We start from the raw sequence: 22,570 nt of genomic DNA, 5'->3' as shown, positions 1-22,570 counted from the left end.
GTCCACAGTACGCCTACTTCAGGATGGGGCTCCGGCAGAAGGAGATGGTGAAGGCCCGGCTCTTCCAAATGCCCTTCGCTGAGCTCAGGAACCGGCACATCTTCCTGGAGCGCCGGGGCTTCTACCAGACCCCGCACAAAGGCCAGACCAAGACCGATAACCCAAAGCTGAAGGACATCATTCAGCTCCCGGAGAAGGACTTCCTGGGCAGCCTGGCCTGCTCCACTGCAGAGGAGTATGAGGTCTTCAAGAAGATGCTGGCTCGAGAGGAGGAGGAGGACAGGGATGCACTATACGAAGAGGACGAGGAAGACTTGGATAGCGAAGGAAGTAAACCAGCCTGGAAGTGAGGAGATGAGGCTCTCAGGTGCCTGAGCTCCCCCCTGCTGAGCCCTCCCCAGCCCCACAGCCATCCTGGGTGCTCTGGGCCCCCACCCCACACTGGCACGGCCATGGTGGTTGCAGGACCTGCCATCCTGCCAGCTACAGGGGTCCCCAAGGAGGGGCAGCAATAAATCCCTTGGATTTACAACAGTAACCCTCCTTTCTCCTCATTGAGCAACTACTTAAAATATCCAGTTTCCATAAAGTGTTTTTATTTAAAAAAAAAAAATCAAACCGAAATAACTAATTTATTTCCAAGGCTAGGTTAAAACCTCCTGGCTGCATTACATGGGGCAGGAGGCAGCAGGGTGCCATGCTGGCTTGCAGTGGGGCTGTGCTGCACCTCGCTGCAGGGATGGGCCCCAGGGCAGTGCCCTCCGGGCCCCGGGGCTGCGCTGAAACCGGACCAGCTGCGGGCAGGGCTGGTGCTTCAGCTGTCTGGGCAGGGGTACAGATGCCTCTGAGCATGGCCCCAGCCCTTCCCATCCCTCGTGGATAGTTCTGATTCTACTCTGGCCCTGCTTCTTCCCCAGCCCTGGGGAGGCAGGACTCCTCTGCTTGCATGGGGCAGTGGGACTGGAGCAGGATCAGGCAGCCTTGGAGGGAAATGAGGCATGTCCAGCTGCAACTCCAGTTCTCCTCGGGGAGCAGAGCCGCTGCAGGAGGGGAGCATTACACTGGCCTGCTGGTCCTGGCGTTACATCCTCCCTGCTCCTCCCAGGCTGCTGCCCCAGCAGCTGCTACTCCAGACTGAGCACTCTTACCCTGCTCCCGGGAGGAAGAGGGTGGTGCCTGGAACACCAAAATCCCTGGGCCTGTTCTGCTCCAAGAGCATCTTCCAGGCTGCAGCTTGACACAAAGTGCCCTGCACTGCTCACAGGAGGGGAAGGCTGCCCCTCCAGGATGTCCCCCACACTGCTGGGGAAATAACACTCTATACCACAACTATGATATATCTCTGGTATGTATTAATTTATAATATACACTGTGTATGTTAATACACAAATCTATGTTTAACTAGTGTTGTCATACAAACTCACACAAACTAGGAACATTTCTAAGCTACACTTTTTCCTTGCCTGCCCTGCCACAGGTGGTTGGGCAGCCACTGCATGCTATTCCTCACCTCTGCAAACAACACAGCACTGGTATCCCAGGGCCAGCTGGTGCCACAGGGAATGCAAATGCACGTGGGGCTTGCTTTCTCACTGAGCCCACGCTGTGCCCTGCCCTGCCTTGGAGGCAATTAGCATCAGAACAAGCACAGTATTACACCTCTGCTGACAAACTTCACCCTACAGATCACTTTTAAGTTCTTTCTAAGTGCTCTGTTGCTTTCTGAGCTAGAAATTTGGTTAAAACCAGGGATTCTTTATAAAGAAAAAAAAAGGCAGGCAGTAGAAGCTGCCTCAATTTCCTCCACTAGAGTGGAGGAGACAGGGATGCACCTCCACTACTGGTGCTCGCCTCACTGCTCCAGGGAGCTGCTCACCAGTTCTGACTTTTCTACATCGGGAAGGCCTCCTCCAACCAGAAACCAGGTTGCTGTGGGCCACATTTCAGGTGATAGCTAAGGCTCTTTTGGTCTGCATTAAACTGTTTTATTGGGGGGTTATAGGTAATTTATAACCTTGGATTATGAAAAGAGGTTGGTGCAGATGCTGTTGGCAAGGAGCTGGATGCAGCCCTGCCGCTGCCTGAGCAGAGCTGGGAGCCCTTCTCTCCTGTGGGGCGAGCAGGGCTGGTCCCTGCGGGGGGGCAACCAGCCAGCTGCTGCATAGGCTGGTGTGCAGCTCCTCGGGGGCAGAGAGGCGGCTGGAGTCAGGCGAGCCAGAGTGAAGGCAGTGCTGGCCCGGAAGGGAGGGGCTGCTTGGCATGCCGATCTGGCTGTGGGTCTGTAACAGCCTGGAGGAGAGGGAGAGGCTGATGCCAGGCAGGAAGGTTCCCCCACTGTGTTCAACGAAGTGAGCAGATCTGATCTTCCTGGTGTTTTAAAAGCTCTTAGATGTGGAAAGATGAAGCTTCTACTGCTTTGAACCCTGTGAAGGAACAAGCAAAGAATGAGCTGGTGCACCCCAAAAGCTTCCCACCCTGTGTGCCTCCCAGGGCTCCAGCCTTGGCCTCACACAGGCAGGCAGCAACCAGGCCCAGTGCACGGATCTCTCATTAGTGGGGCTGCAGAGCCGTGAGGAAGCTGAGCATTGCCTTCTGCTCCTCCACCGCAGCCAGGAGCCCTCAGCCATATGCCCAGCCCTGGCCAGCACAGCAGCTGGAGAGCCCTCACACCCCCTCAACATGGCAGCACAAGCCTGGGCCGCTCTCACCTCCACCCTTCTCCCTGGTTCCCTGTGTGGGGGGCACAGGCAGCCACAGGCAGGTACTTACTCTATGGCTTCTTCAGTGTGTGACTGTTGCTTGGTTTTCTGAAAGAGAAGGGAGGAGAGCACGGTCAGCTCTGCAGGCCCTCAGCCATCACTCGCAGGGAGGCTGTGCCGAGCTGGGTGTCTGACCCTTGGGGGCCTGCTCCTCATGTTCCATTCTGCACAGGGTGCCTGCACCCCTCTCCCAGTCCACCCCCCTGCCTGGGCACCCCTGCGCACGCTCGGTGACACAGGCTGGCTGTGTCCTCCTGTCCTGGGCCTCAGGAAGGTCAGTGCACTTGGAGTGCTGCTGCAGACTGTACCTGCTGGTTGTCTTCTCGGAACTGGTGCTCTCACAGCTCTCCTTGTAACAGATGTCCTGGTGTACCTTGTAGACTCTCCTGTACCTGCACACACACAGCAGAGGGGCAACTTGTAAGGAGTAACAGGGACAGATCTGCTTTTACAAGTGTGATGGGGGAGGCTGGGGGGGTCTCCTGCATTTCCTTCCAAGCTGCTGCCTTGGTGGGAATGGGGCTGAACCTGCCATGCCTGCGGGCTGATGCCACAGAGCCAGGCCCTTGTGCCTCCCCCACAGGAAGGCTGGGAGAGGGTGGAGGGCAGAGCAGAGGCCCCCCCATGCCCTGGCACTGCAGCAGGGCTGGACCCAGCCCTCTGCTTGCAGGTGGAGAGGCAGCTAGGAGCTGGGCTGGCAAGCAGCGGGCAGGGCAGCCGCTGCTGCTTGAGGGTCACAGCATGCCAAGTCCAACCTTCCTGCTGTGTAGGTGGCTAACATGGCTACGGGGCTATCATTTTAGCAACACCCTGCTCTGAAACACAGCTGGAGGGGGCAGCCCTGGGGCTCTTGAGGGCACATGAGGCCGCTCAGCCTGCACTGGGGAGGGGGCAGCTGCCAACCAGGGTCCGAGACATCCCTGGCTCTGAGCACAAGGGGAAGTGGGGAGCACAACCCGCAGGCAGTACTCACAGGTAGTGGCAGGTACCTCCTTCCCACACGGGGAATGACTTGGTTTCCGAGTACAGCCGCGTGCACGAGTGTGGCACCTTCTTGCAGGCTGCTTGGGGAACAGGAGAGGGGAGCTATCAACAAGCCCATCTCTGGCCCTGCCTGCCTGTGCCCCATGGCAAGGGGCCAGTGAGGCCCCCTAGCTTCCCTTCTGCTGTCTGGGAGGGCTGGGCTCAGCAGCTGCCCCGCCAGGAGCAGCGAAGTCCCTAGATAACTGCGTGCCAGAAACAGAGGGCTGGGCCAGAAGCACGGAGCAGTTCTGGGCTCCCAGATCTGCCCAGACTGACAAGAGCAGAGCACAGCCCCTCTCTGCTGTCGGCACAGCACAGGCCCCTCTAGCAGAGCCGGGGCATGGTGGGAGCCCCCTCGGGCAGGAGGAGCTGGATGCTGACAGGGTTTTGCTGGGTGACCTGCGTCCCAGGGGCCTGTGGCTGGGCAGACACCGTGCAGCTGTGGGAGGGAGCTTGGCCCTGCGGCAGCAGTGTGGCACTCACCCAGCTCACAGAGCCGGCCTTTGAATCCTGGGCGGCAGTCACAGTGGTAGGACTCGGCCTCCCTGGTGCAGGTGCCTCTGTTCTTGCAGGGGTTCACAAAGCAGTTCTGCCCCTCGCCTGTAAAACACATACAGCTGTCAGACCCTGGGGCCGTGGCACTGACCTGCCCACCCCACCCCGGCGTGCCAGAGTGCTCCTCGGGAGAGCTGTGAGCAGGCAAGCAGGGACAGGGCAGCCAGCAGCAGGCCACACCATGCTCCTGGTGTGCCTCCTGGCAGGGCAGCAACATGAACAGGCTGGTGCCAAGCACCCAGCCTGCCTGTGGGGCCTGGGCTGGGCCCCCGCTGCTGTGTGTCCCCCCCAAGACTTACTCATGCTCTTTGCCTCATGCAGCTGCAGTGCCAGACTGCCCTGGCTGGACACCTCCACATTCTCCAGCTTCACTGGAGCCTCCAGCTCTGGGTAACAAGAGGGTCAAATGTCACCTCCAGCTAGGGCTAGACCCAAAGGCAGCCCTTCCAATGGGATCCAGCCTGCCTGCAGCATCAGGGGGATGCTCAGGCCTGAGGCAATGGTTTACCCCTTCCCAGCTGGCACCCCTAGAATTAAGGTGACCACCTTGCCCTTCCCAGAGGGCTGTGGGACAGAGCCCTGTGGAGACAGGGGTAGAGCCGAGACATGCAGTGAGCCCAGGGCTGCTGTCAGGTGTGCCAGGCCCCTTTCCTGCCCCACAGTGTGGGGTTCCTGGGCCTGGAGGGATACCTTGGGCTGGCACTTGCATTCCTGGTGTTCCAGGGATGGCAAATGGGAGGCTAGTCCTCAACTATCAAAGGGCTTCTTGCCCAGGCACCTTCCTCGATTGTGAGGCTGTGCTTGGTGGTGGAGGCTCAGGCTGCTGGGCAGGCAGGGGCTGTGCTGGAGGGCTGCAGGCTCCCTGCCTGGGCTCCTTCCTGCTGCTGCTGACAGGGGAGAAGGCTAGCCTGTGCCACAGCCAGCACTGCCTCCCATCAGTGAGGGTGCCTCTGGGCTCCCCAACTGTCTGTGCATCATCCCTCTCCCTAGGCAGGGGTCTAGCAAGCAGTTTGTCTGCCCAGGGAGAGGCGAGAGGACTCTGCCCTCCTCCTCTGTGGCTTTCACAGCCCTACAGCAGCCTGCTCAGCTGCCACCCTGTCCTGATGGGAGGCATAGGAACAGCAATGGGTGGCAGGAGGGGACCAGAAAAGCAGCAGAGCACTTACGTGTCTTCACAGTGATCGATTTGCCCAACACAGTGCCGAACCTGGCGCTGATCCTCCCTCTGCCATCCACCAGCTCAGTGAACCTGGGACAAGGGAAGCCATGAGCGTACAGGGCCACAGCTGCCCCATGTACTAGGGCTGGAGGCAGCTAGGTAAAAACACTCAGTGGTGGCACCAGGCTTGGTGCGAGTCCCATGGGCTCAGCTGTGGGCAGCGTGGGGGACCTGCTGGGAGGGCAAGGGCCTGCCTGGCTCAGGACCCCTGTGCGCGGGCAAAAAGGTTGCGCCCCAGCAGGAGTATGGTCCAACCCTGTGTGTAGCCAGACACAGGAGCTGGGAAAAGGGCCCAATACTTGGGCCAAGGGCTAATGGAAGAGCCAGGGGTGCTGCTGCTGGAGCAGTACCTACCTGGGAGCTGGTGAGGGCTCCTCAACTGTGTCATGATCTGCTAGCAAGCGGAGTTCAGGCAGGAAGGCTGGGGGCAGCCTGTTGCGCAGGACCCGGGGGTGTCCAGCTTGGCTCCACCGTCTCTCTGGAGTCCCATCCCTCTGCACTGCAGACCGAAGGGTTGGGCTTAGCAGGAGGCAGGCCATGAGTCAGCACAGTAACACAACTCCCAGACAGTCCCCTCATCCCCAGACTGCCATTTAGCACTCTCTGGGGCTATGTACACACTTTCCACATACCTGGCCCATGAGTGCCAGTCCCCGTGAAGCACCACAGAGCTGTAACTCTGCATCTGGCCTCTACAGATGGAGGCAGCACCCTGCAACCCCTACCTCCCTTTGCAGGGGACCCGCATCCTGCTCCCATAGACTGCTGCAGGCACCTGGTTCTGGGGGAGCAAGTCCCTACAGGTTCATTACTCTGTTGGTCAACTGGTTTCTGCGTTAGCCCATCGCTTCCCTTGTACTGCAGCAAACTGGCAGCACCCCAGCCCTGCTGAGCCAGGCACTCACGGGTGGTGACGTAGAGGTGCATGGGTTCACTGTGCACTTGGCCTTGCTCCGTGTTCTGCACAGCCGTCACAGACAGGCGGTACCGCTGCCCGGGAAGCAGGTCCCGCACTGTGTAGGACATGAGCTTCCCGTTGGGTACGTAGCGGCTCTTCACGCTCTGAGCGGTGGTGACGTTGATGATGTACCCCTCCACGGCGCCGGCGGGTGGCTGCTCCCATGCCATGGACACAGAGGTGGCAGTGACGCGGGAGGCAGTCAGGTTTTGTGGGGGGAGAGGCCCTAGGACAGGCAGGAGGCAGGGAGGAAAGGGGTCAGCGCTGGCGTCCTTGAGTGACAACTGCCCTACTTGCTCACACGCTGCCTTACATGTGTGCCAGGACCCCAGCTTGCCTGGCTGTGCCCTGGCCAGCCCTCAGCCCGGTTCTAGCCATTGCAGCGCAATGTCCCCACCAAGGCGGGCAGAGCCTCGCTGCACCCTGGCACCTAGGTCTGGCCCTCGCCCTCTGGCTGCTGTACAGCCAGGGATGAATCAGGCCCGTGTGGGCTCTGCATGGAGCTGAGCTCATGCTGGTCTTGGGCAGCAAACAACATCTGGCAGGGAGGGATGCGCTGCTGCCTCGCCTGCCCTTCCTGAGGGCCGCCTGCATGCCTCCCACCCACCAGGCTGGCCAGACAGGCTGACGGCTTTCGCACCTTCCCCTCCCTGCAGCGTTCCTGCTGACCACAAGCTGCGGCTGCCCTGGGCCTGCCAAGCCCCCAGGGCCTCTGCAGTGGCAGGGGGGGGTGGCAAAGGCGGCCACACTCACTTGTCCACACGTGGAAGGGGGCTGTAGCCAGACTCTCTGAGGGGTGGTCTTCTGTCCCCAGGCCGCTCAGTGTTGTGACATGGACAACATACCTCTCTCCTGGCTGCAGGTCCCTGTGGAAGAGGAAGGCATGGTGGGAAGGGGTAAGCCAGACAGCGTGGGGGGAGGGCCAGCTGGCCCAGTGCCCACCTGCCACCCCACTCACAGGAAGGTGTACTTGGCCACACTGCTGTTCAGCTCCACGGTGCGGTCTGCCAGGTCCCCCGGCTGGCGGATGGAGACACGCACCCTACTGACAGTGGAGTGCTTGAGCCGGTGGAGAGCCCATTGCACCGTGATGGTGCTGGCTGTCACGTTTGTGATCTCAAAGCCTTCCACCGGACGCGGTCCTGGCCAGAGCAAACGGAGAGGGCTGTGGTCAGCCACACATCATCATAGGTGGCCCCATCCCTTTCCTGTGCCTTCACAAGGGGAGTCCTGCTTGCCCCTCTGGATCGGCTTCATCATCAGGAGCAGCTCAGCACTACCTGCCCTGTTGGACTCAGGCTCTCCCATCCTCACCACCTGTGGGCAGGCAGCCAGCTAGGCCTCGTGCTACCCATGGCACCCGTGGGGCTGTCCTCCTCCAGCCCCAGCCCCCACCAGCTCCAACAGAGCTCCAGGGCCTGGGCCTGACCCTAAGCCCACTGCGTGCCCCAAGGCAACGGTCCTGAGCCTGGTTCTCACTGCCCTTAGCCTCTGGCCCTGGCTCAAGATCTCCTGAGATGCAGTGCCCAGGGGTACAGATCCCTGCTGTGCCCAGCACCCAGCCTTCTCTTCCCCTGGGCTTTCACTCAGTCTCAGCCTGCTGAGAGGGTTGTGGCCTGCAGGTTCTCCCGCCGCCATCCCCTTCTCATTAGAGGGCAGCGTTTCTAGGTCTAATCCCCTCCATCTTCACTTTGCACTGGATTTCTACACCTGCCTGCCTGAGAAAGCAGGACCTCAGCTGCTCCGCCTGCCCACATCCCCACAGAAGCATCACTTCCCTCTGTGAAGCAGAGATCCCTGTTAACTTCTGCCCTCCTGGCACATCCCCAGGCCAGGCCCAGTTGGATGGCAGAGCAACTCATCCACAGACCTCACTGTCAGCAAAGATCACCCGGCCCCACCACCTGGCTTTGCCAGCTCAGCCGAGCAGCACTGGGCGCTCAGACTACCCCAGGCCCAGTAACAAGGAGTAACTGGTGTGGCAGCCTGGCCCCAATGAACAGGATCCAGGAGCGGTCCCACTGCTGTCTCCCTCACCACTGGGCAGGGGCCCAGCAGGCAGCGGCAGGTTCAGTCCCCTTTTACTCACAGCAAAGAGAACAGCAATTCTCTGTGCCGAGTGCTTTCCAAAGGCCCCAGGTTGGGGCTTAGGATCTGCACCATCAAACCCACCAGGGTTCGGCACAGGCTCGGGCTGCGGCTGGAGCCAATGGCGGGGAGGAGACGGCACAAGCCCTGGCGCCTGTGGGGCCGCGTGTGCTCCCAACCACCATCCCCCTGGAACGCTACTCACTAGTGCGCGTGGTGAGCATGATGGGCCTGCTGATATCATTCTTGTTGTTCACGTTGCGTTTGACTGAAAAGACAGAAATATTGTAGGCTCTGCCGGAGGCTAGTGCCCGCAATTGGTGGGCAGAACGACTTCGGTCCACAAAATCTGTCCTGCGGTAAGAGCCGTCGAGGGATACGTACGTCACGGCGTAGCCGTCAATGAGTTGCCTGGCGGCTGCGTCCTCAGGTGGGTGCCAAGAAATCAACACACCAGTGTCCTCCACCCTTTCCACCTTTAATGAGGTTGGTGGCAGCAATTCTTCAGGGTGTGGGCAAAAGCAAAGGGGAGAGGTAACGCCATGAATCTTTAGAGAACAGACCCCAGCAGCAAGAGGCAGAGTGACAATGATGGAGGACAGGGCCCTTGCTCTCTCCCTTGGCGTGCCTGGCAGGGGCCCTGTGGGCACCAGCCACTGCTGGCCCAGCAGGCCCGGGAGGAGCCAGCACACCAGGAGCGCTCCCAGCCACCATGACCTGGCAGCACCAGCGGCCGAGCGCTTGCCGAGCCTAGGGCGCCAGAGAGGTGGGGCGATGGGCCCCAGGGAGGCTGGTGTGGGTGGCGAGAGGCTTTCCCTAGACACCTTGGCCTCCCCTCCTAAGGGCATCCGAGGGATCGCCATGGCTGCAGGGGGCCAGGGAAACCTGTTCCCAGCGTCCTCGTGCCGAGCCCTGTGCCCACAGCAAGGGCTCGGTACATCAGCGCCCGCCCGCCGCGTCAGTGGGGCCCGGGCTGTCCCCCAGAGGTGAGGCCCCAGCCCTGCCCGCCTCAAGGAGCACTGCTGGTCCCAGCCGGTGTCGAGCCCCTCCCGGGCAGCAGCCATCGCCAGGCTGGCGTCGAGCCCCACGCTACGTCCTGACGCCGCTGTTGAGGGCCTTTACCTTTTTCACAGCTCTTGCCTGTGTAGCTGACTTTGCAGGTGCAGCTGTGGGTGCCGTTGCTGGGCAGGCAATAGCCTCTGCTCCCGCAGGGGCTGGAGAAGCATGGGTTGCTGGCTGCAGGAGAGGCGCCGGGCCCGGCAGAGTTAGTGGTGACGACTGGCCAAGCGGCTGCCCTGTGCCGAGCCACCCTGCCCACCTCACCTGTCTCGCAGTGGTAGCCGAAGAAACCCTCCGGGCACATGCAAAGGTAGGAGCCCCCGTAGTTCTTGCACTCCCCTCCATTTTGGCAAGGGCCCGACTCACAAGCATCCACTTCTGGAGGTGGGAGGAGGCCAGCAATGAGTGGGGGTCCCCAGCACGCCCAACAGCAACAGCAACGACTCCCAGGGGGGCAGTGGGATGGACGCGCAGCCCGGGGCTCGGCAAAACCAGTCTGGACCCAGAATCCCACCCAAGTGTCACAGTGGCTGCATCCCCTGGCAAGGGGTGGATGCCTTCAAAAGGGGATCCATTGCTGGCAGACACCTTGTTCCTTACTCCCTCCTCACCAGAGCAATTTCAGCTCTGCCCCCAAAACCACAGGCAAGAAGGCACAAGAGACAACGAGCACCTGGGGTGATGGCTCAGGGTCAAGATGCCCAAGACAGTGACCAGCCACCTAGTTTAGTGCCCATGGTCCAGCCTCCCACTGCCCCGGGAAGGCCAAGTCCCTACCTGTCTCGCACTGGGTCCCCACAAAACCCTCGGGACAGTGGCAAGCGAAGGACCCAGGGAGGTCTCGGCAGGTCCCACCGTTCTTGCAGGGCTCTGACTGGCACTCGTCGACATCTGGGGAGTGGTGGGAGAGGTGTTGGCTCAGCACAGCGATGGGGCTGGGGGGCTCGGAGAGGCAGCGCTTCTCCCACAGAGCACAGACCCTCCCCAAGTTGCTTGCTACCCCTAAGCCCGCCAGCCAGGAACAGCCCCGCTCCTGAGGCCATCAAGAACCCACTGCCCCTGCGTGGGGGCTGTGGCAGAAGCTGGCCATGGGGATGCACCCACAGGGAAACCTGGGGACAGCTGGCAGCGTAGGGCTGTGCCAGGAGGTCCCATGGAGTACCTGCAGCACATATCCTCCTCTAAGCCCCAGCAGACATCCCAGCTTTTCCCACCACCACCCTCTGCCAAGGAGCCAGGGTAGAGCTGCCTGCCACAGTCCCATCAGTCCCCGTGCTGTCTGTCACCCCCTTCAACCACCACCCACACGCAACCACAACGATGTGCACACAGGAGTAGAACAGCACAGCCAAAAATGTGCTACCGCAAGCTGCTTTTTCCCCCTGCACCTCTAGGACAGTAACTCTGGAGCCATGTAAGGCACTTCCCATCCACATCTCGAGATCTGGGACTTCTCTGCACAGGCTTAACATGTGTCAGGAGAGGCCATTGCCCTGTCAGTGACGGGAGTCCCCACGGAGCATCTGTTAGCAGGGGGACGCAAGCAGCACACGTGCCGCCCCTGCAGCCCCTGCCTGCTCCTCCACCCAGCCAGGAGCTGCATCTCCCCGCCGGCCCATCCCTCCACTGGCCAGGGGCTGATCTGAGTGCACAGACAGGAGACTGAAGCCAGCATACACAAATGCAGGCAGCCCAGCTCCTGGCTGTAGGGTTGGTGCCTGCTGCTGTTCCCCGGGCACCAGAGGGTGAGGAAGGGTTTGCTATAGCTGCCCATGGCAGCCTTGGAGCACACCCGACTCTTACCCAACTCGCAGTGGTGGCCGGTGTAACCTGGCTCACACAGGCACAGGAACTCCGCGATGTGGTCCTTGCACCGGCCACCGTTCAGGCAGGGCTGGGACTGGCATTCATCAATCTCTGCAGGTATTTGGGCCGGGGAAAGAAGGCAAGAGATGTGTGCACCAGGCAGGGGAGGGGGGTCACCAGGCCGTGGTTGTGACCACAGCCCACTGGGATGGCACCCCAGGGCTCGGCTGCTCCCCAGCGCTCCTCACCATCACATTCGGGGGGGTCACTCCAGATGCCTGGCAAGCGGCAGACACGGGGGTGGTTGTGCTGACTGAGGGTGTAGCCCAGCTCACACTGGTATTCAGCCAGCGAGCCCACCTTGGTGGAGTTGAAAGAGGCCTGGGCATGCTTCACCTCGCTGGGGACACCACAGTCAACCTCTGGGTTGAGCGGTGCCTGCAGAGACACCCCGAGCCCCTGGCTGGCAGGGGAGCACAAGGCCCTTACCAGACTGGCAGTGCTTTCCCACATAGCCCAGGGGGCAGGTGCAAGCGTAGTCCCCACCGAGGTCCTCGCAGGTAGCACCATTCTCACAGGGGCTAAGGAAGCACGGGGAGGGCACTAGAAGAGGAGAGCAAAGAGCTGCAGACCTAGCAGAGCCCACAAACTAGAACCAGCCTGTTTCTCCCTCCAGCAGTGTGGCCCTACCCTCCAGCAGGGTGCAGGGAAGAGTTGAAGCACTTCAAATTACAGGGAAGAGGCTTCACCAAGCAAGCAGCGAGGCTTGCTCACTGCCACTGTGGCTGTTGGCTTCAGCAGCATCCCCAACACCTTCCCAGGCGGCCCCCCGCACTGGAACACCCTGCTTGTGCCCTGCTCGCACCTACCGATCTCGCAGTGCCGGCCGGCGTAGCCTGGGAGACAGTCGCACTTGTACTTGCCGATGTAGTGGAAGCAGGTGCCCCCGTTCTGGCAGGGCCCCGAGGCACAGGGGTCTGGCTTACCTGGAAGCAGAATGCAGGCAGAGGCTGAGCAGCGAGCAGGATGGCTGCGGGCTGTGCCCGCCAGGCGGGGGCCGGGGGGGGACATACCGATCTCGCAGTGCTTGCCAGTGAAGCGGTATGGGCAGGTGCAGTGGTACTCGCCATCTGCCTCCCTGCAGGTGCCCCCGTTGCGACAGGGACCCGTGCTGCAGAGCCGTGGCTTGGCTGCAGAGAGAGCAGCAAGAGCAGGATCACCTGCTGCTGCTGGCACCCCAAGAGCCACCACTCCCGCCAGGGCCCCAACAAACCCCCTGCTGTGGGGAGGCTGACCGCACCCAGGCCTCACAGCCCTGGGCTCAGCAGCACCATGAAACCACCCGCACAGACGTGTGTCCACGTCCCCCCAAGGCCCTGGCACACGATGCCAGGGGACAGGCAGCTGCTCCTGAGGCCAGAAGCTCAGGCATGTGAAACAACTTCAGCACTGACAGTGCTGTGCAGGAAACACAACTTGGATCGCTGCTGCAACTGTTGGGGGCTGCAAAGGGAGGCATGAAATCCTCCCTCCACCCTGCAGGATGGGATGGGATGACCTGCACCCGCTTCCAGCTGCAGCTCAGTGAGCAGCAACTCATCTCCCACAGCGGTCCAAGCTCTTCTCCCATCCCCTGCCAGGTCCCAGAGCTGGCAAGTTGCTCCATGAAGGTACCTTTCTCACAGTGCTTGCCAAGGAAGCCTCGAGGACACTCGCAGGTGTATGAGTCGTCGTGAACCTCACAGGACCCCCCGTTCATGCAGGGCTCCGAGTCACAGGGGGATGGCATTGCTGCAGAGCCAAACACAGGGCATCACTGAGGATGTATGACCAGGGGCACGAGGACTGGTCCCCAGCTGATGACTGTGGGGAGCTGCTCACTCCCCAACCCCATCTTGTGCCCCTTCCTGAGTTAGTCCTGTACCCCTAGACCAGACTTACTGTTATTGGTGCCGTAGTCAGTGTGGCAGACGCAGAGGTAGCTCCCGCCATACTCCATGCAGTACCCGCCATCCGGGCACTGCGTGTTCACATTGCACGGCGTGGTAGTGACTTCTGCAAACACACGGCCAGCACTGGCTTCCATCAGCCGGCAGCAGGAGGACACCCAGCCAGCTGCCTGGCCAGAAACAGGGGTCTCCTAACTTTGCAGGGTTTGATGAGATGGGAGGACCCTCTGTACCCCGCATTGCAGAACATGCAAATGGCAGGGGCCAGCCTGCATGCCCAGCAAGCTTCAGCAAGTACGTGAAGGCTGCGATTCCCTCCCCACCCAGGGGTCTGGGCTGAAGCCAGGGGCTGGGAGAGGCACAGCTCAAGGGGGAGCAATGGAAATGGAAGTGTTGCTTCCTCACCAGTGAATGACATTTTCAGGCTCAAATTCAACGTGTGCCCCTGGTACCGTGCTAGGTCCAGACACAGGCAGAGTGACTCCTGGCTTGCCAGCAGCCTGTCTGGCTCAAGCATCCCAGAGTTGGGGAGGACACAGTGAGTGAGAAGCTCTCACCTACCAAATTCACAGAGGAGACCAAAAAACCCAGGTGGGCATTGGCAGATGGTGACATTCCCCTCCAGACAACTGCCTCCGTTGCGACACTCGCATCCCTCTGAGAGCTCTGCAAGAGAGAAGAGGGGAGCTTCCCAGGACCCCTCCTGCTTACAGGTCTGGGACAGCCAAGCAGTCTTGCCAGATGCTGCCCACAGGAGCAGCTCAGGCTGGGGGCAACCACAAGTCCCCCCCCCCAAGAACCCAGGTACAGCCTCCTTCAGTGGGACAGATCCACTGTTCAGCCCAGGAGCCTCCGCAACAGCTCCCCTAAAGATGTCAAACCCCACCAGAGACCCCCCAGTACTCACTGTCTCGACAGTCCTGCCCAGTGTAGCCCTCCTGACATTCACAGACGTAGCCCTGCTCCGTCTCCAGGCAGCTGCCTGCGTTCTGGCACGGGTGGGAGAGGCAGGCACTGGGCATGCGCGGCCCACCTGTGGTGAAGGGGGAGGCTGAGCCAGAGCTATCCCAGCCAGAGGCTGGAACACCCTCTGTCCTGGGGGAGCTGGGCTTCACCGCAGAGACCCCACTACAGCTGAGCAGCCCGCTAGAAGGAGCTCCCTCCTGGCAGCACCATGACCCCTCGGCACACCCTGCCCCCCAGTTTTCAGGGCTGACTACAGCTGATGCAGCCCCTTTTTAACCACTTGCCCCTTCCTGCCCAGCTCCCCCAAAACCAGCTCCTGTACCAGACTGGGCGAGGCACACCTCCACTCACCATACTGGCAGTTGTTGCCATAATAACCTGGGGAGCAGGTGCAGATGTAGCGGCCGGGGCGGATGTAGTTGCACGTCTGCCGGTTCCGGCAGCTCCGGTCCTCGCAGGAAGACAAATCTTGGCAGGGGAAAAAGCAAGTGAGTGAGTGATGAGCAGAGCCTGACTCCAAGAGAGGGGCCATGATGGCCACTGGGAGCATGGGGGACACATTCCCTGGCCTAGGCCTTCATGGGACAGAGGCAGGAGCAGGCACCTGTCTCACAGCGCTGTCCAACGAAGGGGTCCAGGCACACACAGGTGTAGTTATTGACCAGATCGACGCAGTGCCCGCCGTTCAGGCATGGGCTGGACTCACACTCGTTCACCTCTGCAAGGGGAGGCCGTGAGGGGCAGTCAGGCCACGCACAGACACTGCCGCTTCACCCACTGCCTCCCATCCTGAACGATGCTCCGGAGGGAGAAGGCGATGGCCAGGAAAAAAAAAAAAAAAAACCAGCGGTGAAACAGGGCAGGAAGGCAGTTGTGAAGTGTCACTGTGTCCCCTGTGAGCCAGCTCCTGCCACCCACCTGTCTGGCAGTCCTCCCCTGCGTACCCCGGCTGGCACAAGCACGCTGCTGTCCTGTTTGCCACCTGGCACCTCCCGCCATTCTGGCACACCCTGCTCTCACATGGTGACTCTTCTGCAGTGGACACCCAGAAAAAAAAAGAAAAAATGTAGGGGGGTATCAGCCCAGGCTCAGGACCAGCACATGGCATCCTCTGCACACACAGGGCCCGGCAGCTCGGAGACATCAACACACCCTCCGGTAGGAGATGACAGCCACGTACCCAGGCATGGCTCTTCCCAAAACCCTTCCTTGGGCAGCTCAGCCCTTTCATCCCACTGTGCCTCTTGGATGCCAACGTGCTGTGCTGGGCGTTTCCCCCTCCCTCCCTTCCCCAAAAGTGAACTCCCTGCTCGCCTTCTCCACCAGCACGGAGACTTGTTGGGAGCCAAATGCTTTGGCGGCACTTCCATCGGTGGGCGGAGGCCAGTGGCGGGGAAAACTGGCCACCACGGCCTCTGCCTGGGACCGGGAGAGTCCCCAATGGCTTCGAAGGACTCAGGACCAGAGCATCACCTGCACAAGCAGGGCCTCTGAGACTTCTGTTTAAGCACAAATCACCAGCTTTTCTCACTAAGGGAGCAGTGGTGGGGAGTGGTGCTGGCGGCTGCGCCAAGCCAAGCCCTCGGCGGAGCAGGCTGCCAGTGGCAGGAAGGGCTCACGGCCAGAGCAAAGTTTCCTCTGCCTGCAGCGAGCTGAAATCCAAGCTGACTGTCACAAACCACTGGAGCCCAGCAGCTGCTGCAGGAGCCCCAGTCTTGAAAAGCCCCCCAAGCCTGGTGTCTCTGGACTCACCCGTCTCACAGTTGGCACCTCTGAAGCCCGGCAGGCACCTGCAGCTGAAGCTGCCAGCCCCATTGAGGCAGGTGGCTCCATTCTGACACGGGTGGGAGAGACACTCATCCACATCTGAAACATAGCCCCAGATGGGGACAGGAGCTCAGGGCAGGGACAGCCACGGGGACAGACAGCTTGCCAGCATGCAGCGGTGACTCCAGGAGCAAGACCTGCTCCCCGAGTGTCAGAAACGGGGCCAGCACTCACCAACATGGCACCTCTTCCCGGTAAAGCCGGCCAGGCAGGAGCAGGTGTAGGAGGGGTTCCCTGTGATGCAGTCCTCGATACACTTCCCCCCATTCAGGCAGGGCCGCAGCATCAGGCAGACGGAGGCTGTAAGGACAGGTGGTGCCTCCCTGTCAGCTCACACCCCAGCAGGGCTCACCTGCCACCTTCCAGCCACACCAGCTCCAGGGCCTGTCCCTGCGCCCACCCAGCTCCCCAGGGTGCTCAGGGAGTCCATGGAGGCTGCCTGCCTCATGGCAGGGCAGGGTCCACTCCTTGCGGGCTCCTCTAGGACAGGGTGGATGTTTTATTCCTCCTCTGTGAGGGGGAGAGGCTGCATGGGGTCAGCCTCACTGGCCAGGGGGACATGGACGTGCCCTCGCTTATCACACGGGGCAGAGGGAAAGGGGGATGGGAGAGCCCATGTACAGAAAACCCACTGGTAACACAACTCACAAACAGATCATGGGGGGGAAAGCATGACCGGGAAAGCAAGTATGAGGAACAGAAGGCCAGCGGCTCAGGGGGGTACGTGTCAGGTCCCCCATGGTGAAGCGTGTGGCCCAGCCCTGGCACCCCAGCCCCGCAGGGGGAGGCTGACACTCAGAGCCCTCCACACAGCTCACTCCAGCCTCCTGGGACTTATGGATGTGCGCATCCCCCGAGGGTGCCAGCCCCTCGTGCCCTACCCTGCCTGGCAGCAGGGTCCCCTGTGTGCCCTCACCTCCTCCCCAGCCTCCCTCATGGCTCCCCGCAAGCTCTTTTTGTCTCCGAAGTCTTCCTCCCCTCCCCATTTGCTCTCCCAGCCCCTTCCCAGCCCTGGGGCACCCGTGAATGCCATCCCCAGCCACGCAGGTGCTGAGGACAGCCCCACCACGGTTGCCTCCCCGCCCTCCCCAAGTCCTTTGAGCCATCTCCTCCACCCTGTGGAGGTGGGGGTTGAGGCAGGGAAAGACAGGGCTGGAGAACAGTGTGGGGTTGGGTTGGGAGTTAAATAAACCTAACTGCTGTCCTCTTACTTGTATTGCTGCAGCCCCCCACTTGCACCTGGGCATCATCGATTCTGAACACCCAGCGCCCGGGGATACCCACATTTGTCGTCATCTCCACGTCAGCGATGTCATCAGTGCGGGATCCAGGGATGTTGAAGTAGCGCTTTCCATCACCAGCGTTAAAACCTGCCTGGGAGGACAAAGGCACAGGGTAAAGAGACATCACCAGCGTGAAAGGAAGGCAGAGGGAGCACAAGGGCTCGTCTCTCCTGCCACTCAGCACAGCCAGTGGCAACTCTTGGACCAGCTGTCCCCTTCCACCTGCCAGGGCTCAGCCACACGCTGAGATGACAGCCAGCACAAGGTGAAGTGATCACCCTGCACCCTTGGCCCCTCCCCTGGGATTCAAAACCCATCCACTTCCTCTCCACCTGCAGCACCCTGCAGGCTAGCAGGCAGGCAGCCAGGCACGGATCAACTGCTGGTAAATTCACACATTCAAACAGGTACTGGGGTTTTTGTGGGTGTGCATTTTTTTTTCCCTTAAACACAACAACGCACACAAGGATGAAATAAAAATATGAGCAAAGACTGCGCTGGCTGCGGCAGCTGCTCTTAAAGGCTGAGGTTAGGAAGGAAAAGGGACTAAGAGGCAGCAGCCAAGGCAAAGACCTGTGGTTTCAGGGTAACAAAGCCCCCTGTATGGTCTCAGCTTTGGGAGCCAGAGTACACATGGATATTTAAGAACTTTAAAAAAGAAAAAAAAAAAAGCAAAAAAAAAAAGCAGGGGGAGGCTTTCCACCTCAAAAAAACCCCAAACGAGGAGCCACAAGCTGGCAGGGTGGATGCACTACCTGGGCGCCCAGGGGACCATGTTCGCTGCTTACCTGTGCTGCAATGCCGCCGAGCCCAGCAAAGTCCCCCCCACTGCTGGCGTGCATACCCGTGGTCCAGGTGATGGACTCATAGTTGAAGATGGTGAAGGAAAGCTTGCCGTCCGTGATGAGGACGATCTGGAAAGTGTTTACCTGCAGCAGGGAGGTGAAGAAAGCAGTGAGCAGGCAGGAGTGGGGCAGACGAGCCAATCAAAAAACAGTCATAATAAAGTGACGCAAAGAGCATTTAACAAAGGGACATTTCTTTGAGCCTCAGTCCTCCTCTGCTAGAAAAGGCAGTTGCGTTTAATTATTTTTAACTCTAAGGTGTTGTGAATCCCCACCCAGCACCCCAGCCAGCAGAACAGCTTGCTTCTCCTCCCAGAGGAACTAGAAAAGTGGGGAGAACTGTGGTTATCAGGTCTCTGGAAGAAAGGCACCAAACCCTGTCCACAACCGGCTCCTCAGCACAGCTGCAGGCAAATACAGGCAGGCAAACGCTGTCCTGCCGCTGCCTGAGAAGGGGGGCGCAGGCAGTTTGCAGCCTCCGTGCAGCACAAAGATGAGGCTTTGGTTTTGCCACTGCTCTGTCACGGCAAGGCATCACAACAGAGCCACCAGGGTCACCTCAGCCCTGCTGAGGGCTCTGTGCTGCATGTGCCAGGAGCACCACCGCCACAGAAGGCACCGAAACTCCAGTAGGAGATTCCTTTTAAAAAAACCCTACCCCTAAACTAATGGCTGCTCTGCCCCAGCTACTCACTGGTGAAAACGAGCTGCCCCCGAAGAAGGTCACTCGGTACCAGGTGGCAATGAAGACCCACTGCGCGGAAAACCCTGGGAACTCGGGAAAGTACTGCACGATGTCCCTGCTGGCTCTCTCCAGGATGGGCTGCTCAGTGCTCTCCCGGTAATACACATCACCTGCCCGCCGGTTATCCACATCCGCCCAGAAAGCAGCCACCACACGCCGGTCCTTGGAGATAGGGAAGGCCACTGGTGTGAACTGGGAGACCTCCTTCAGGAATGAGATGATCCCATTGTTGTTCACCTAGAGGGAGGGAGGGAAAGAAACGGGCAGCCACAGTTGACTCCTGCTGCTGGCAGGAATCCATGTTTTATAGGCGCTTTCCATTTCACCTTTCTTTCCCCCCCCCCTCTGCTTTCCACAAATATTGGAGAGCTTCCCCTTCCTGCCTTTGGAAGCAGAGACGTGCCCCGATGCCCGCAGCCCCCCATCCCGGCCGCTTGCTCACTGGAGTGTGGCTGCAGGGAGGCAGCTGCCTGAACAAACCCAGCCCTGTTCTCTGTGGCGGCCAGGCCAGGGAAGGTGGAACAGCTGAGAAAACTGCGGCAGCCCCGGTGCTTTAAACAAACAGTGCCCAGTGCGCTTGTGCCGATGCTCTTGGCGGGGATGAGGGGCTATTTGGCTCCCTCCCTGCCCTCTTACAGCTGACACACAGCCTGTGGGGCTGGGGTCTAGGGCTGAGCATCGCTGCTGTGACCAAGCCAGGCAACCAACAGCCCAGGGTGGGGGAGACCCTCGCAGGGCAGCAATCCTGCCGCTGGCATGCATCATGGCTCCTCAGGTGATCAAGCCTCACCATCCCATGCAAAGCCCTTGGGGCTGGCTGGGCCTCTGCAAGCCACTCTTGTTAAAGCCAGAGATGCCAGACACCCAGGACAAGATACTCAAGCTCTAAGCCCTTCCCCAGCACTAATTCACAGAGCGCTGAGGGATCTGGTGGAGTTGGGAACTGTCAGCATGAGGTTCATGGTTGGGCTGGAGGAGCTTCAAGGGCTTTTCCAACCTGATGATTCTGTGAATTGACTGGGGCTATTAGGGCCCTGAGATGCCCAGCTCAGAGATGCATGGCAGAGGCCCTCAGTCCAGGGAAAGAAGCTGGAGATCGTGGATGCTGCTGCCTGGAGGGCTGCCTCCTGGCTTGGGGATACAGCAGGAATGACGAAAGGGAGGAAAACCCTTGCTGGCACTGCTGCCCGAGCAGGCAGTCAGAAGACAGGAATCAAAGGGAAACGCTCTCGCTCTCAGCCCCCAAATTCCTGGGAGGAGATCCTGCCAGCACACTGCCACAGCAGCAACCCCAGTGGGGCAGGCAGCTCCCAGCTGCTTTGTTTCCCTGCCTGCAAGGGGGACGGGCAGGAGCACACAGCCCCCCAAGCTGAGCTCCCCATCGTGCAACGCCTGGCTCTGGCAACACCAGCCAGGCAGGTTCCTGGGCTGCAGGGTGGGAAGAGGGGGTCACGGTGCAGACAAGAGGCTCTCAAGCTGAGAGAGCAGCCCTGGCACCCAGCAGGCAGGGGCAGGCAGCAGTGTCACACTCATGTGCCGACAAGGAACCAGGAGCCAGCATCCCAGCAGGAGCCATGCCAAAGCCAGCATGCCTGTGCCCCAGCTGCCCACACATCCAGCCTGGGGGTGATTGGGGGGGGGGGCTGGCTGTGATGGCCTCCTGCAGCCCCTGGGGAGGGTCTCCAGTCCCCGAGGAGAGTCTCCAGTCCCCGAGGAGAGTCCCCAGCCCCTCCACATGAACGCAGGGCAGCCCTTGCTGTGACTAAGGGGAAGAGGATCCTGTTTCCCAAAGCCTCTGTAACCCTGCAGTGTCCATGGAGGAACATTCTTCTCCTGATTAAAGCAAGATGGGAAAAAGCCAGAGCCAAGAAGGGCTTTTTTTTTGTTGTTGCTGTTTTTTGCCAAGGAGGAGGGGGTGGTTGGCAGCAGCCCTGGAGGACAGAGGTTTCCAGGTGAGACCAGCCCTGGGACAGTCCCACCGGGACAGCGAGTCCCCGGGGAGGAGCAGCCCTGCCACACAGACCCCTGTGCTGGGCACAGGCATGCCAGCCCTGCAGAGCTGGGAGGGTTCAGAGGAGGGGGATGCACCCCCCTCTGACCCCTGCAGCCCCTCCAAACCCCAGAGCTCTGCTGCAGATCCCGTATGGGAGGGCCATCATGTCACCTGGCTTCTCCCAGCCTCCTCCATCCTCCCACCGTGGCTCAAGCCCCAACACCAGGTTTGTCACACTTGATGGCAGGGCTGGCAGTTTTATCAGGGAAAAAAAAAAAAAACCAAACAACAAAACACCAGTAAGGACAAAGGACCTTCTGCACTGAGCCAAGGCAGTTCAATGGGACGCGAGCCCAGCTCCGAGACAGCACTGAGGCAAAGCCCTGCCCTCTCCTCTGCCAGCCCGGTCCAGATCATCAGTCAGCCCAGGGCAAACCGGGGAGAAGGGACCAGGACACCGTTGGGGTTCACTGTGCCAGGCAGGAGCCAGCACGGGGCACAGGTCCCACTCCAGGATGCAGGACAGGCACAGGAGCCAGCACTGCCCAAAAGGCTCTGGGGACAACTGGGCACTCAGGGCTACTCCTCTGCCTGATGCCCACAGCTGTGGGGGACACGATGGGCCAGGTGTGACTCAAGCTTTCTGGCCACAGTGACCTCCGGGTGGCTCAGGGGCTAGTAGGGAAGCACATCAGCTGGGGTCCCACTGGCCTGGCCACCCTGGTAGGCTCAGGGAGGAGAGGGAACAGAATGCGCTGAAGTGGCCAACCAAGCCCGCTGCAGCACAAGCTAAAGGGCAGCCGTGTTTATTCTGCATCTCACCCAGAGCCAGGCCACCACCTCCTCCCTGGCAAAGGCCACCACCCGGGGGCCACAGCAGGCCTGCTCTGAGCTCTCACCCACCAGCCATACCCAGCCTCCTGCCGCTGGGACCCCCCAACCCCTGCAGGGGCCAAGCCCACGAGGCGTGGGTATTTCTGGCTCCAGCCAAGGCCAAGGCCGGGTCTCCCCACTGCTGGCGAGAACTTCAGCCCGCACCTCCAGCACGGCACGGCCAGGACCCTCACTGAACCCCGCCGGGGCACGGCCAAGACCCTCAATGCACCCCCCAGAGGCGTCGCGGGGGCCAGCACACTTCACGAGCCTATGGGGGACCCAATAGATTTTCCCCCCAACCCTTGACACGCCGTTACCCCCCTGATGCTCAGAATTAAATGGGGACCATCCGACGGCCCCCGTGGAAACCCAGATGCACTTGGATCCATCCAAGTGGAATAGGAGTTTAAAAATAACGTGAAATGAAATAAAATGAAATAGGAGGCCCCGGGGGAGGCCATCCCCGCCACCCCCGGTACTCACATAGAGGCCGGTGTGCCCCGCGCCGAAGAAAGGGAAGGGGATGGAGAGGGGACGCAGCTCGGAGCCGCCGTCGTCCTGCTTCCGCGTAGCGGCGTCGCCCTGCGCGGGCCCGAAGGGGTAGAAATCCGCCAGCGGC

At 60.5% G+C, this 22,570-nt stretch overlaps 2 protein-coding genes across 2 annotated transcripts in view; one reads left to right on the top strand and one right to left on the bottom strand.

The window, feature by feature from the left end:
* Nucleotides 1-2: 2 nt before the first annotated feature.
* MTERF4 (mitochondrial transcription termination factor 4) lies at nt 3-631 on the top strand (the record flags this gene model as incomplete). Its single annotated transcript, XM_026855374.1, has 1 exon — nt 3-631. A coding segment is annotated over one exon (348 nt), but the record flags the coding sequence as incomplete, so codon positions are not given.
* A 945-nt stretch (nt 632-1,576) lies between these two features.
* The window catches only part of SNED1 (sushi, nidogen and EGF like domains 1), a 27,304-nt gene continuing 6,310 nt past the window's right edge, over nt 1,577-22,570 (bottom strand). Inside the window, exons 4-36 of the mRNA XM_026855373.1 lie at nt 22,435-22,569; nt 19,032-19,319; nt 18,281-18,421; nt 17,421-17,583; nt 16,384-16,509; nt 16,135-16,248; nt 15,301-15,414; nt 14,987-15,100; nt 14,734-14,850; nt 14,324-14,449; nt 13,978-14,082; nt 13,409-13,522; nt 13,142-13,258; nt 12,541-12,657; nt 12,337-12,453; nt 11,957-12,070; nt 11,716-11,889; nt 11,465-11,578; nt 10,439-10,552; nt 9,926-10,039; nt 9,725-9,838; nt 8,808-9,104; nt 7,473-7,656; nt 7,268-7,380; nt 6,462-6,740; nt 5,911-6,055; nt 5,504-5,586; nt 4,637-4,723; nt 4,266-4,382; nt 3,733-3,820; nt 3,068-3,151; nt 2,770-2,807; nt 1,577-2,423 (exon numbers count right to left, since the gene is read on the bottom strand). Coding sequence (XP_026711174.1) covers nt 2,771-2,807; nt 3,068-3,151; nt 3,733-3,820; nt 4,266-4,382; nt 4,637-4,723; nt 5,504-5,586; nt 5,911-6,055; nt 6,462-6,740; nt 7,268-7,380; nt 7,473-7,656; nt 8,808-9,104; nt 9,725-9,838; nt 9,926-10,039; nt 10,439-10,552; nt 11,465-11,578; nt 11,716-11,889; nt 11,957-12,070; nt 12,337-12,453; nt 12,541-12,657; nt 13,142-13,258; nt 13,409-13,522; nt 13,978-14,082; nt 14,324-14,449; nt 14,734-14,850; nt 14,987-15,100; nt 15,301-15,414; nt 16,135-16,248; nt 16,384-16,509; nt 17,421-17,583; nt 18,281-18,421; nt 19,032-19,319; nt 22,435-22,569 — 4,266 coding nt within the window. The 3' untranslated portion in view covers nt 1,577-2,423; nt 2,770. The remainder of the gene's footprint in view (nt 2,424-2,769; nt 2,808-3,067; nt 3,152-3,732; nt 3,821-4,265; nt 4,383-4,636; nt 4,724-5,503; nt 5,587-5,910; nt 6,056-6,461; nt 6,741-7,267; nt 7,381-7,472; nt 7,657-8,807; nt 9,105-9,724; nt 9,839-9,925; nt 10,040-10,438; nt 10,553-11,464; nt 11,579-11,715; nt 11,890-11,956; nt 12,071-12,336; nt 12,454-12,540; nt 12,658-13,141; nt 13,259-13,408; nt 13,523-13,977; nt 14,083-14,323; nt 14,450-14,733; nt 14,851-14,986; nt 15,101-15,300; nt 15,415-16,134; nt 16,249-16,383; nt 16,510-17,420; nt 17,584-18,280; nt 18,422-19,031; nt 19,320-22,434; nt 22,570) is intronic.

The sequence above is a fragment of the Athene cunicularia genome (genome assembly GCF_003259725.1).
Source record: "Athene cunicularia isolate RWA chromosome 9 unlocalized genomic scaffold, athCun1 chr9_part2, whole genome shotgun sequence".
Taxonomy (NCBI): domain Eukaryota; kingdom Metazoa; phylum Chordata; class Aves; order Strigiformes; family Strigidae; genus Athene; species Athene cunicularia.
Note: the sequence above shows the minus strand (reverse complement) of the source record. Positions and strands in the feature narration are given on the sequence as shown.